This window comes from Bombina bombina, chromosome 7, assembly GCF_027579735.1.
Source record: "Bombina bombina isolate aBomBom1 chromosome 7, aBomBom1.pri, whole genome shotgun sequence".
Classification (NCBI taxonomy): Eukaryota; Metazoa; Chordata; class Amphibia; order Anura; family Bombinatoridae; genus Bombina; species Bombina bombina.
The window spans coordinates 143453234-143468879 of NC_069505.1; the positions used below are offsets into that span (position 1 = coordinate 143453234).

Here is a 15646-nt window from a genome sequence, read left to right on the forward strand (position 1 = left end):
TAGATTATTTTTTTAAAATTTCATTAGTTTTAATATTGACAAAATAAGTGTATAGTTTTAGTGTCTATAAAACAATGGGAGCTGTCATGTACTTTTTCGTGTTCTGGCCAGTTAAAAATAGGTCTCTAAAGTGTGCAGCCAATGGCTGTGGGGAATATATAAGTGTTCTGCATTTCCATTTCTAACAGGAACTGAAAAGCTCACATTTTCAGAATGGAATTACAGGAAAAGGGGACAAAATAAATAGTGAAAGTATATTACAGACATATATATATATATATATATATAAAATATATATATATATATATATATATATATATATATATATATATATATGTAGTTCTGAGATCCAAGCATTCACTGTAAATGTGAATTGCCTGGGTGCACTCTATGATAGAGTCTGCTGGGTGACTTAAAGGGATAGTCTAGTAATTATTGAACTTTCATGCTTCAGATAGAGCAGCAATTTTAAGCAAAATTCTAGAGAGTGAAGAAAAATTGTTAATAGGAGTAAATTAGAAAGTTGTTTAAAATTGGATTCTCTATCTGAATCATGAAAGTTTAATTTTGACTAGGCTATCCCTTTAATGTATACATTTGGATGTTATTAAAGGACATAAAAACAAAAATCAGCCACCGAATACTGTGACTATACATGTCAATATGCAATTATGATAAAATCTCTCCTTTTTTAAAAAAAATTGTTTGGCACCTTGTCCAAGTGCCCAGTGCCAGTCTTGGAGCTAACACAGACCCTAATTAATATAAATGTCTATGCATCTCTAAGATTAGCACCTCAAAATATGCTTTTCCCTATAACCATCTGTAAATGTTTTTCAAAATATTGTGCCAAAAAATATGTAATCTGAGTGTTTGCTCTAGAGAGATGTTAGGATTTTAGTAATTTGTTATGTGGTTGTATCAGCTAACTGCTTCTAATCTTGTTCACTTAAAGAAACATAGAAGTGAATAATATGCTGGGCAGTTTTTTTTTCTCAGCATACTTTGTAAACAAAATTCTAATTGGTTTATATAGTTAAATGTATATTTCATGCCATGGTTGTTTGCACAGTATAAATACATTCTATTGTTTGTTACAAATATTTAAAACCATACTTTGAAAAAAAAAAAAAAATGTCAGCCTGAAATGTGATGATGTAAATGAACATAGCAAGGGTGGTCCTATGTATACTATGGGGTCTAAATTTTAAGGGACTGTCTGCTCCATTTTTTTGTTTTTGTTTAAAAAGATAGATAATGCTTTTTCTACCAAGTCCCTAGCTTTACACAACCAACATTGTTATATTAATATACTTTATATACTTTACAATCTTTAAACCTCTAAATGTCTGCCTGTTTCTAAGCCACTACAGTCCACCTCTTATCTCGGAGCATTTTTATTACTTTTCACAGCTAGACACTGCTAGTTCATGTGTGCCATATATATAATATTGTGCTTACTCCTGTGGAGTTATTCATGAATATGCATAATTAGTTAAAATACAGCTTTGTAAATAAGGTAGTCTGCAGAGGCTTAGATACAAGGTAATCACAGAGGTAAAATGTATATTAACAAAACAGCACTGGTTATGCAAAACTAGAGAATGGTTAATAAAGGGATTAGCTATCTTTTTCAACATTAACATTTTTGGAGTAGACTGTCCCTTTAAATATGATTAATGTGCATACTAAGAAGCTGGGGATTATTTTTTGTATATGTAAAATGGATAATTATTATGTTATTTATATTTTAATAATCTCACATTGATTCATTTTATTTTGTTCAAAGGGAGTTATCCAGGATGCGAAAATCATCTTTATGCCCAATGGATATATAACTCAGTGCCCAAATCTGAATCGCAGTAAGTGAGGTTCTGTTTATACAATATAAATTGTATTATTGAACTAAATAATAGTAGTTTTTGCCAAGAAAATTATTTAACAAATGCATTTATTTAATAATAGCACACGTAATAAAATATTTGTTTTACTTCTTTTATTGAGCTTGCCCTACCTGCAGTGATTTCCTGAGTTTGGTACAAGGAATTATGGATTTACAAGAACTCTTGGCTAAAATGACTGCAAAGGTAAGCATGGATTCTAAATTCTTAGTTCTTAAGATATAGAATATAGATGAAGGTGTAATTATATTTATCAAAGAAAAACCTTTCATGGATGTCACCTGTTTATGATAAACTATACTTATTCAATTTTGTCCATATTTATAGGGTTACTTACAAACCATTTCAATGTGAAACCTATTTCATCATCTTCATGGTATGCCCCTGTTAGCTATTGATGGGTGTATATTGTAATTTATATATTTGTGGTTTAGAAAAATGTTCCCCTGATGTTTTTTCACTTACTACTTTTCTAGGACCAATGTTAACAATAGAACATCATATGGTAGCATTTGAACATTTAAATATTACATTAAAATGTTGAATTAAAGGGATAGTCTAGTCAAAATTAAACTTAAATGATTCAGATAGATCATGCAATTTTAATTAACTTTCTTATTTACTCCTATTATCAATGTTGTCTTTGTTCTCTTGGTATCTTTATTTGAAAAAGCAAGAATGTAAGCTTAAGAGCCGGCCCATTTTTGGTTCAGAACCTGGGTAGCGCTTGCTGATTGGTGTCTAAATGTAGCCTTCTCTAACACCTTGTAACCCCTCCTTGACTACCATATTTATTGGTGTACACAAGATAATTATGTAATTGTGTACTATTTTATGATCTTTAAATTCATCTTTTCTTTGATCCACATTAAAGGGACATGAAAACCAAAATGTTTCTGTCATAATTCCAATAGAGAATACATTTTTAAACAGCTTTTCAATTTACAGCTATACTCTATTTTCCTTAAGTCTCTTAATATCCTTTATTGAAGAAGCAGCAATGCACTAATGGGAGCTAGCTGAATGTAATGGGTGAGCCAATAACACGAGGCATAAATGTGCAGCCACCAATCAGCAGCTCCTGAGTCTACCTAGATATGCCTTTCAACAAAAATATCAAGATAATAAAATAAAACAAATTAAATAATTGAAGTAAATTGAAAAGTTGTTAAAAATAATATGCTCTATCCAAATTATGAAATAAAAAAGAGTTTTATGTCCCTTTAAACACTGAACCTCACATTTTAGTTATGTGTATAGCATATTGTGTCTCACTATAAACATTAATTTCATTATATATTTATTGTCTGTGTATGAATACTGTTTTCACCAAGTACTAGACTAGCATATCAAACACAAAAAACCATTGTTTTTGTTGACAAATATCATGCTGTTGCATGTCTTAAATTTAAGGGGGGATTTTATCACTTTGTCTTGTATTTTGTTGCAGCTTGACTATGTAATCACTCGTGCTTGTCTTTCTCTGACACCTCTGATATTAATTGCACCCTATGGATAGCTTGTGTCAATAAACAAATTATAAACATTATTTTAATTCATCACACAAATGATGACACGTTTCAATAACATTCATAGTGGTGCTTTAGTCTTTGCTCAGTCCAATACATTTTAATGTCTAAATAATTAATTATTGACATATAACATTGATTAGTAATCTCTCTTGTGGTATACAGTTGATTTAGCATGTTGTAGATTGTAACATATTTCATTCTATTTTAAAGCATGTGTGTCCCCTATGTGATATTAAGGGGACAGTCTACTTGATATTTGTATTGTTTAAAAAGATAGATAATGCCTTTACTACCCATTCCTCAGCTTTTTATAACCAACATTATTATTATATTAATATACTTTATAACATCTGTTTGCCTGTTTCTAAGCTCCTGCAGGTCACCCCTTATCTCAGTGCTTTTTATTTGCTTTTTAAAGCTTGCTCAACAGCCAGATAGTGCTAGTTCATGTGAGTCCCTCGTATAATAATGGTTATACAAGAACCGGCACTGATTGGCTAAAATGTTAGTTTGTAACAAGCAAAGATAAGGGAAAGTCTGCAGGGGTTTAGATACAAATAATCATAGAGGTAAAAAGATATACCAATATAACAGTGTTAGTTATGCAAAATTGGGGAATGGATAATAAAGGGATTAGCTATCTTTTTGGACAATCTCAATTTTCAAGTAGACTGTCCCTTTAAGTATGCTTTTTTTTTTTTTAGTTGAGACTCTAATATATTTATAAAGAGATTACAGATTCGGAAATGTGTGTGTTTAAAATGGAGACCTTTTAAACGGTCTAATCACAGCGAGCTCTGTGTCGCCATTCAACTGCATATAGTCCCCTGCTAGGTAAAGCTATCATCTGACTTACCTAGCATGGGAACTCGATTTTTGAAGCTGAATAGCACCACAGAGCACGCTGTGATTAGGCAGTGAGCCTGTGAGACGCTGTTTGAAAAAAATGCCACGCAGAAGAGGACGGCTTCGGGCAGGAGGTATCATTTTAGGGGAAAAAGGACTAATTTACAAGAACAACTTTACACAAAAGGCCATCCATATGTTACATAATTCTGCACATAGGGTAGAAATATGTAACCTTAACACTGTTTACTGTCTCTTTAACCTTTCTCAGCCTTAAAGGGACAGTGTATTGTAAAATAGTTTTTTCTTTAATGTGTTGCCAAAGACATGTTTAACAACGATAGTATAACATGTATGGAAAATTGCTCCTATTATTGTTGAATATAACATTTCTGTTTTTGCTAATTGAAAGCACAACCTATTTAAATGGGCTTAACTTATAGGGTAAGGACACATCCTTCTCTTATCTTTCTTCTTTACACAAAGACATCCTTATTTTATCTTCATTTCAAGTTCTGAGAATTAGAAAAGCCACAATTTTCAGCACTAATATCTACTAAAATGGAGGAAATAAATAATAAAAGTGTATTGCAAAGTTCTTTTACCATATATTATAATAACACACTCAGGTGTAAATGGGGCACTATCACAAAAGTGAGTATATATGTAAAAATACATGGTATTTGAACCTAGTGTCAAAAAGGAGACACCAACTACCACTCTATACGAATAGATATACAAAATATGCTTATAGAAACATGTATATGAACTACATCAAACAGATAGGCCAATCAAATTTGTGTGTAGATTACACAGATAGGCAGCTCTCCTCGAAGTATAAGGTCATCCACTTCCAAGTTAATCTAGAAAAAAGTAGAGAAGGCACCACATAGCGTGATTCCGCAGAGTATATCTTATATGGTGTACTAAAAATAAAACACTCAAATTTGGTGATGCACTAAGATGTAGTGCTGGCTGGGCAGACTGGAACCTCAGAGTTGTCCGGTAAAACTCTCCTCTTGGTTCAGGATACACAGGTCTTTGTGGTACCTTTCTCCCTTGCAGTAGGTTGGTGTGTTTGTTACCCTTGGGTTCAACCTCTCTGCTCCAAACCGTCAAGTAGCGGGAATACAGGGAGTGCAGAATTATTAGGCAAATGAGTATTTTGACCACATCATCCTCTTTATGCATGTTGTCTTACTCCAAGCTGTATAGGCTCGAAAGCCTACTACCAATTAAGCATATTAGGTGATGTGCATCTCTGTAATGAGAAGGGGTGTGGTCTAATGACATCCACACCCTATATCAGGTGTGCATAATTATTAGGCAACTTCCTTTCCTTTGGCAAAATGGGTCAAAAGAAGGACTTGACAGGCTCAGAAAAGTCAAAAATAGTGAGATATCTTGCAGAGGGATGCAGCACTCTTAAAATTGCAAAGCTTCTGAAGCGTGATCATCGAACAATCAAGCGTTTCATTCAAAATAGTCAACAGGGTTGCAAGAAGCTTGTGGAAAAACCAAGGCGCAAAATAACTGCCCATGAACTGAGAAAAGTCAAGCGTGCAGCTGCCAAGATGCCACTTGCCAACAGTTTGGCCATATTTCAGAGCTGCAACATCACTGGAGTGCCCAAAAGCACAAGGTGTGCAATACTCAGAGACATGGCCAAGGTAAGAAAGGCTGAAAGACGACCACCACTGAACAAGACACACAAGCTGAAACGTCAAGACTGGGCCAAGAAATATCTCAAGACTGATTTTTCTAAGGTTTTATGGACTGATGAAATGAGAGTGAGTCTTGATGGGCCGGATGGATGGGCCCGTGGCTGGATTGGTAAAGGGCAGAGAGCTCCAGTCCGACTCAGATGCCAGCAAAGTGGAGGTGGAGTACTGGTTTGGGCTGGTATCATCAAAGATGAGCTTGTGGGGCCTTTTCGGGTTGAGGATGGAGTCAAGCTCAACTCCCAGTCCTACTGCCAGTTTCTGGAAGACACCTTCTTCAAGCAGTGGTACAGGAAGAAGTCTGCATCCTTCAAGAAAAACATGATTTTCATGCAGGACAATGCTCCATCACACGCGTCCAAGTACTCCACAGCGTGGCTGGCAAGAAAGGGTATAAAAGAAGAAAATCTAATGACATGGCCTCCTTGTTCACCTGATCTGAACCCCATTGAGAACCTGTGGTCCATCATCAAATGTGAGATTTACATGGAGGGAAAACAGTACACCTCTCTGAACAGTGTCTGGGAGGCTGTGGTTGCTGCTGCACGCAATGTTGATGGTGAACAGATCAAAACACTGACAGAATCCATGGATGGCAGGCTTTTGAGTGTCCTTGCAAAGAAAGGTGGCTATATTGGTCACTGATTTGTTTTTGTTTTGTTTTTGAATGTCAGAAATGTATATTTGTGAATGTTGAGATGTTATATTGGTTTCACTGGTAAAAATAAATAATTGAAATGGGTATATATTTGTTTTTTGTTAAGTTGCCTAATAATTATGCACAGTAATAGTCACCTGCACACACAGATTTCCCCCTAAAATAACTATAACTAAAAACTACTTCCAAAACTACTTCCAAAACTATTCAGCTTTGATATTAATGAGTTTTTTGGGTTCATTGAGAACATGGTTGTTGTTCAATAATAAAATTAATCCTCAAAAATACAACTTGCCTAATAATTCTGCACTCCCTGTAGGTCACCAAAATAGTAAAAAAGCAGCAAGTAGCAAAAAAACAAGTGTTTATTTAACACAAATAATGCACAGCAACGCGTTTCTCAGTATCCAAACTGTTTCTTTAGGCTGATACAAACATATAAAACTTGCTACTTTATATACACATATTCAGCCAATCAAAGGGCTACTAAAAATCACACCCTCCTTCTGAGTCACATGACCCTCCGGAGTAGTGTGTTACAAATAATAAAATCAAAGGTCATCATTACAAAATATTCAAAACCTTATTAGCATATTAAAATAAAAAATATATAAAATTTCCCAATATATCTACAGAATGATGTAGGACATTGATCATTAATTAATTTATTATGGTTATCTAATGCGATCGTAGTTTATTTTAAGATACACGCCCGTCAACTGGTTTACATAGTGTGCAAACTGACGTGGAATTACCACTGCCAATCATGTTTGAGATAGCAGAGCATGCGTAGTTTAGTGCTCACCAGTCAGCCACTTCTATCTACTACATGACCGCAATATCATGCTGAATTTTTTTTTAAACCGGGAGCTTTATATGGGAACCAATGAACTGTTATTAACTTAACTGACGATCATTATTGGTAAATAAAACTTTGACATTTATGTATTCTCTATTCCAAATCCATAATGGTATATTAGTGGATTTCTTATAGACATCATCTTAAACCTATGGGGATAAAAGGAGTATATATAAATATTTAATAAAGTGATAAATCCTAATATTATAAAACCCAGTGTTAGTGTCAAGCAAATAGCGATTATATTAATGTTATTAGAATATAATTCTCAAACTATATAAATATGATAATAGTGTAGTGTGATATATATTTGGTGAAACTCATAGTGAGTATTTATTTATAATAGTACTAGGTATATACATAAGTGATCCTTATATGTGAAGTTTAAGTGATCGATTGCTTTGGGTGATATGTTTATCTAATTGTGTTATACAGATAACAATCTAATATTAACTATCTAATAGGTTGGTAATAATATCTTAACAGATATATATGACCCATGAGAGATATGTCATAATTATTGTTAGTAGATCTCTCATAATGTCAGAGGAAATTGAAGGTATATAGATGTATATAGATGTGTTATTTATGTGGTTGGTATATGGAGAATCTGTATTTAAATCTCTTCACTCCAAAATATGTGTAAGTATATGTCTCTATATATCCTTAATTAATATGTCATATATATAAAATATAATAGATAAAAAGACCCTATGAGTCCACATGTGTTGGTAAGTGTGTTAGCATTATCTTATTGGAGAGTATAAAGTGCCCCTATGTCATAATGTGTGTATGTGGAGTTTATATGCTCTATGTGTGTGTGTTGTGAACAGAACGCTGCTAAGTCCATATTCATATTGAGACCATTGGGATACAAAGTGCCCAGTTGGTAGATCCAAAAGGTCTCTTGCTAGCACAATCTGCTAAACTTATTGTATAGGTTGGAAGCAGGAATAAATTCAATCAGAGTTATTTAAAAAATGTTCACCTCTGTATAGTAAGATACAATGTCTAGGGACGCTATGATTTTTCAAATTGTTTTTCATATTACGGTAGTGTTCGTTCCATCTAGTCCGTATAACTCTACAGGTGCGACCCACATACTGTATCTTGCATGACTTGCATGTCAGTAAATAGACTACGTAAGAAGAAACACAAGTAAGGTAATGTTAAATGGAATATGTGTTCCCTGTTGTTTTAGATGTTAAATTAGATGCTCCTGGTTTAATATGGGTGCACATCCTACAATTCTTCTTAAGACATTTGAAAATGACCTTCTTGTGATCATTCTTTTTACCATTCTTTTGTATTCCTTGTATTTTTCTTATTTTGTTGACTACTACCTTACTGGGAGCTAACAGGTTTTTCAAAGTGGATGCATGTCTAAATACACACTTAGGTTTGTCATTGATATTTTTGTTTAAAACCGGATCTTTCATTAGGATCCCCCAATGTTTTTTTATGATATTACATATTTTTATGTGGCTAGTACTGTATTGTGTAATGAACATACTTTTATTGTCACTAGTTTGGTTTTGTTCTCTATTTCCATTTTTAAATTTGTTACAAAAGTAATCCTCTCTATTATACAATTTGACTCTATTGAAACTTGCTTCTATCAGTTCATTAGGGTACCCTTTTTCCAAAAATCTTTCTTTAAGTATTTCACTTTGGTTATTAAAGTCAGACATATTTTGCAATTCCTCCTTAGTCTTTTGAATTGTCCATATGGGACATTCTTCTTCCAGGGTAATTGGTGGTTGCTTGAAAAGTCCAGATAGCTGTTACAATACACATTTTTAAAATTATTTTTGGATTCAATACCACCATTCACCCTGGAGAAGGATAAATAAAGATCAAGGAACACTATAGATTCAGTCTCTATTGTACTAGAAAAAGTGAGTCCTATGTTGTTAGTATTAATATGTTTGGTGAATGATCCTGCGGATGCCTGCTCACCCTTCCATATCATTATATCAATGTACCGCCCATAGAATACCAGGTTTGCCCCATAGTCTGAATCGTATATATATATTCTTTCTCAAATTTGCCCATCTATAAATTGGCAAAACTAGGGGAAAACCTGGTACCCATGGCGGTACCTCTCGTCTGTAAATAAAAGTCGTCTTCAAAAAAAAAGTTGTGTTCTAAAATAAACTATATAAGTTGTAATATAAACTTTTTTTTTTAAAGTGGTAAAAATATATCACCTTCCAAGAATTCTTGGATAGCTCTTAAACCAATATGATGTGGAATATTAGTATAGAATGCAAAAGAAAATGTTGCACTCTCAAGTGTGGAAGAGAAAAAAACCTTTATTAGGTGAACAGCAACATTTCTGGGCACCTGCCCCTTTGTCAAACTACAAGTGTAATGCACATACAGACAATATATAGCAATACTAGTTAAAACAAGGATCAATGGGAGCACACATGATGGGCGGGGTTATAAACAATCTCACATGAAAAACTTCAGCAGCAAATTTAACCTTATAGTGCCCTTTTTAATGTGTCCCAAAAGGGCCTAGATTAAAAACAATATGAAAAGGAAGCAAACAAATTTTGTACAGCCAAATAATGCATATCACTTTCTTTATATGATAACTTTATACAATAACTAAGCTAATCTAGATAGAAAAATCACAAAATTGGATTGAGATCAAAATCCCTGTTCATGCCTTTGGGATGTAATGTGTCTAATTTCCATATTCATTTAGCCTCTTTGTAGAACAGATCTTTCTGTCTATCACCCCCCCCAGGCTTTCTCTTAACTTGGTCTAATACCATGAAACGTTAATGATTAACCTGGTGACCCATTTGTAAAAAAATATATAATCATATATTAAGGACACTAGTGATTTCCTGGACAAAATAGGCTTGAATGATAATACTGTGCTTGCGACATGGGATGTTTGCAGTTTTTATACTGTTATTCCACAAACTGTGGGCATTGACTGTGTTCAGAATACACTTGACATATGTGACAAATACAGTAAATCACAAATAGGATTTATGATGAGCTTATTGGAGGCTATTCTGACCAAAAATTATTTTCTTTTTTACAAGATGTTCTATATGCAAAAGACAGGCACAGCGATGGGGTCCAATGTGGCCCCATCCTATGCCTGCTTGGTAATGGATCACATTGAAGAGACTGTCATCTATAATCACCCCTTATTCCAACAGCACTGCTTAGCTTGGTACAGGTACATAGATGATCTGTTTATTATTTGGCAGTGACCTATTGAATGTCTTACACAATTGAGAAATGATATCGAGAGATCAGTGTCATTCATACAATTTACATCTAAACAAGATAACACACAAATTTAATTCCTAGACACCTTGGCATATATGGAAAATGGTCAATTAAAAACTGACTTATTTGTTAATAAAACTGATAGAAATACACTACTTCATAGGGATAGCTTTCATCCACCAGCTATATTTAGATCTGTGGCTAAATTTTAATTTTTACGAGTTGATAGGATTGTATCGGACCCTATTAAAAAAGAATGTAGATTGAATGAAATTCAATCTAAGTTTGAAAAACGGGGTTATCCCAATACAGAGTTAATGCATGTGAGATCAAATTTCCACAGCAAACACCATAGACCACAGTATGACAGACTTACCTTTGTCAGCACATATAATACTCTTAGCAATAAGTTACAAGGTATACTTAAGCACAATTGGCATATCCTAAGAGATTCCTGTCCTGACATTAAGGAGTTCAGTCAAATACCCAGAGCTGCATACCGTAAAGGGTACACATGTGGGAGAAGGATAACCAGGGCAGTTGTTAATTCAGATACCAAAGTATCTCCATTTTTTGGTAAGCCTAAAAATGGTACCTTTCCATGCCTCTGGTGTTCCCATTGTAACAATGTCATTGAAGGTGATGAGATCTGTCATACCTACTCAGGCTGTAAATTTAAAATACAAGGTTACTATACCTGTTATTCATCTTATGTTGTGTACACCCTAAAATGCCCATGTGGGCTTCTATATATAGGTGAGACCACTCAAAGAATAAGGGATTGTATTGGTCAGCATAAATCCAACATTAGAAATACAGGCACTAAAGACCTCCCAGTACCAGCCCTTTTTTTACAAATGGGTCACCAGGTTAATTAATTACGTTTCATGGTATTATACCAAGTTAAGAGAAAGCCTGGGGGGGGGTGATAGACAGAAAGATATGTTCTAAAAAGAGGCTAAATAGATATGGAAATTAGACACATTACTTCCCAAAGGCATGAACAGGGATTTTGATCTCAATCCAATTTTGTGATTTTTCTATCTAGAGTAGCTCAGTTATTATATAAAGTTATCATATAAAGTTTTTTTCAAAAAAATTAGACCATATCCCTACAAGAAAGTGATATGCATTATTTGACTGTACAAAAATCTTTTGCTTCCTTTTCATATTTTTTTTAATCTAGCCCATTTTAGGACACATTTAAAAGTGCACTATAGGGTTAAATTTGCTGCTGAAGTTTCTCATGTGAGATTGTTTATAACCCTGCCCATCATGTGTGCTCCCATTGGTCCTTGTTTTAACTAGTATTGCTATATATTGTCTGTATGTGCATTACACTTGTAGTTTGACAAAGGGGCAGGTGCCCCGGAATGTTGCTGTTCAGTTTTTTTTCATTTCCACACTTGAAAGTGCAACATTTTATTTTGGATTCTACTACTTTGAAGCTAAGGGGTTTGGCTCTACAACTGTTTGCACCCACCTTGTTGTCTATTAGACATTCATACATTTAAAGGTGTGCTGGTCCTGCAACTTTGCTGACTCTATTAGAATAGAATGCGTTAGCATCACTATTTTTCTTAGTTGATGATAAACTGTTCAATTTCAATAGGTCAGATGAATCACGTATGTATGATTCCAAGACTAAACATATTTTTGAAGAAAAGAATCCACATATGATGACACATTATCTGTTAAACTCCCTATCCCTGCAATGATGGGTCTGCCAGGTGTTTTTTTTGCGACTCTGTGGACTTTTGGAAGATGGTAATAAAAAGCTTTATTGGTTTTAATCGGAACCAAGTATTCTCTCTCATTTTTATTGATAATACCTTCTTTGAAACCAAATTCTCTAATACCCGTCAGGAGTGTTGTGTAACTAACGGTGGGATCCGTCTCTGATTCTTTATAATATTCTCAGTCATCCAAGATTCGTCTAGCTTCTACAGGATAATCTGATAAAATTTGTAGGATAATGCCCCCACTTTTATCCGCTTGGCAGATCACCAATTCTGAGTTATTTTTCAGATTGTCTAAGGCTCTCTTTTCCCCGATATTAAGATTCTGTCTCCGATAGATTTTATTGGGTAATTTGGAAAAATCATCTAGAACCATTTCTTTGAAGAGTTCAATATGTGTATTTTCTATCATTGTTGGTGTAAAATATAATTTATTTTTAAAGGATGTATGTACATAATCATTCAAAAGGTGATCAGCCAATTGATCAAATGTCTTAAGAAGAATTGTAGGATGTGCACCCATATTAAACCAGCAACATCTAATTTCACATCTAAAACCACAGGGAACACATATTCCATTTCACATTACCTTACTTGTGTTTCTTCTTATGTAGTCTATTTACTGACATGCGGGATACAGTATGTAGGTCACACCTGTAGAGTTATATGGTCTAGATGGAACGAACACTACCGTAATATGAAAAACAATTTGAAAAATCATAGCGTCCCTAGACATTGTAACTTAGTACACAGAGGTGACCTCAACATTTTTTAAATAACTCTGATTGAATTTATTCCTGCTTCCAACCTATACAATAAGTTTAGCAGATTGTGCCAACGAGAGACCTTTTGGATCTACCAACTGGGCACTTTGTATCCAAATGGTCTCAATATGAATATGGACTTAGCAGCGTTCTATTCATAACACACACACATAGAGCACATAAACTCCACATACACACATTATGACATAGGAGCACTTTATACTCACCACCAATAAGATAATGCTAACACACTTATCACCAACACATGTGGACTCATAGGGTCTTTTTATCTATTATATTTTATATATATATATGACATATTGATTAAAGGTATATAGAGACATATACTTACACATATTTTGGAGTGGAGAGATTTAAATATACATTCTGCATATACCAACCACATAGATAACACATCTATATACATCTATATACCTTCAATTTCCTCTGACATCATGAGAGATCTACTAACAATAATTATGACTTATATCTCTCATGGGTCATATATATCTATTAAGATATTATTACCAACATATTAGTTAATATGAGATTATCTGTATAAAACAATTAGATGAACATATCACCCAAAGCAATCGATCACTTAAATTTCACATATAACGATCACTTATGCATGTACCTATTACTATTATAAATAAGCACTCACTATGAGTTTCACCAAATATCTATCACACTACACTATTATCATATTTATATAGTTTGAGATCTATATTCTAATAGCATTAATACGATCGCTATTTGCTTGACACTAACACTGTGTTTTATAATATTAGGATTTATACTTTATTAAATATTTATATAATTCTCCTTTTATCCCCATATGTTTAAGATGATGTATATAAAAAATCCACTAATATACCATTATGGATTTGGCATAGAGAATACATAAATGTCAAAGTTTTATTTACCAATGACGATCGTCAGTTAAGTTAATAACAGTTCATTGGGTCCCATATAAAGCTCCCGGATGTAAACAGTCAGCATGCTATTGCAGTAACGTAGTAGATAGAAGTGGCTGACTGGTGAGCACTAAATTATGCATGCTCTGCTATCTCCCTCATGATTGGCAGTGGAAATTCCACATAAGTTTACACTCTATGATAACTAGCTGACGGGCGTGTATCTTACAATAAACTGCGATCGCATTAGAGAATCTTAACAAGTCAATTAATGATCTATATCCTACATCAATCTGTAGATATATTGGGATAATTTTATAATTTTGTTATTTTAATATGCTAAGGATTTGAATCTTTTGTAATGATGACCTTTGATTGTATTATTTGCAACACACTATTCCGGAGAATCATGTGACTCAGAAGAAGGGTGTGATTTTTAGTAGCCATTTGATTGGCTGTATATGTGTATATAAAGTAGCAAGTTTTATATGTTTGTATCAGGAAACAGTTTGGATACTGAGAAACGCGTTGCTGTGCATTATTTGTGTTTAATAAAAGCTTGTTTTTTTGCTATTTTGTGACCTATTCTTGACTTGACGGTTTGGAGCAGAGAGGTGGAACCCAAGAGTAACAAACACACCAACCTACTGCAAGGGAGAAAGGTACCACAAAGACCTGTGTATCCTGAACCAAGATGAGAGTTTTACTGGACAACTCTGAGGTTCCGGTCTGCCCAGCCAGCACTACATCTTAGTGCTTCACCAAATGTGACTGTATTATTTTTAGTGCACAATATAAGATATTCTCTGAGGAATCACGCTATGTGGCGCCTTCTCTACTTTTTTTTCTAGATTTTACCATGTATAACTTAAATTTTTATATTAAAATCTATATGTGTTTACTGTCCCTTTAAGTTTATAGCCACCCACTCGTGCAGAGTAATTAAAAATTCACTTTGGAAATGTATAGATAATTCCAAAATTAACTCACATTTAAACAAACCTCTCTATTACCTTCCTTCCTTTATAATGTGACTTCGAACATTCTATTTAATACTCAATAGAATACTAAAATTAACATAATGCTCAAATCTGCAGTTATAATTATCACAGTATTCAAAATAAAAAAAACGTATTCACACTGTCATATTTATGAGCCCATCTGTTCGCTTTGAAGTTGGTAGAAAATGACCATTTATTATTGCAGCTTTGCATACATTACAAGAATGACAAAAGCATAATATTAATATAAACCTTTATGCCTTGCAATGCAGTGTGAAATACCAGAAACTTCCTTAAAAATATGAGTTCCTGATATGATTGGATTGCACAATTTTGTTGACATTTTCATGGCGAATCACAATTACTAGTGAAATACATAGCTGGGCAATCATTTTCACTCAGGAAATAACTGCAGGGTAAATGCATGGTTCACAATTCTTTATTTAACAG

General features: G+C 33.8%; 1 protein-coding gene across 1 annotated transcript in view; it reads left to right on the forward strand.

Annotated features, from left to right (window-relative positions):
- Positions 1 to 15646, forward strand: part of NELL1 (neural EGFL like 1) — a 1753035-nt gene that overhangs the window by 691457 nt on the left and 1045932 nt on the right. Inside the window, exons 6-7 of the mRNA XM_053689313.1 lie at positions 1790 to 1862; positions 2005 to 2087. Of these exons, the coding sequence (XP_053545288.1) occupies positions 1790 to 1862; positions 2005 to 2087 (156 nt within the window). The remainder of the gene's footprint in view (positions 1 to 1789; positions 1863 to 2004; positions 2088 to 15646) is intronic.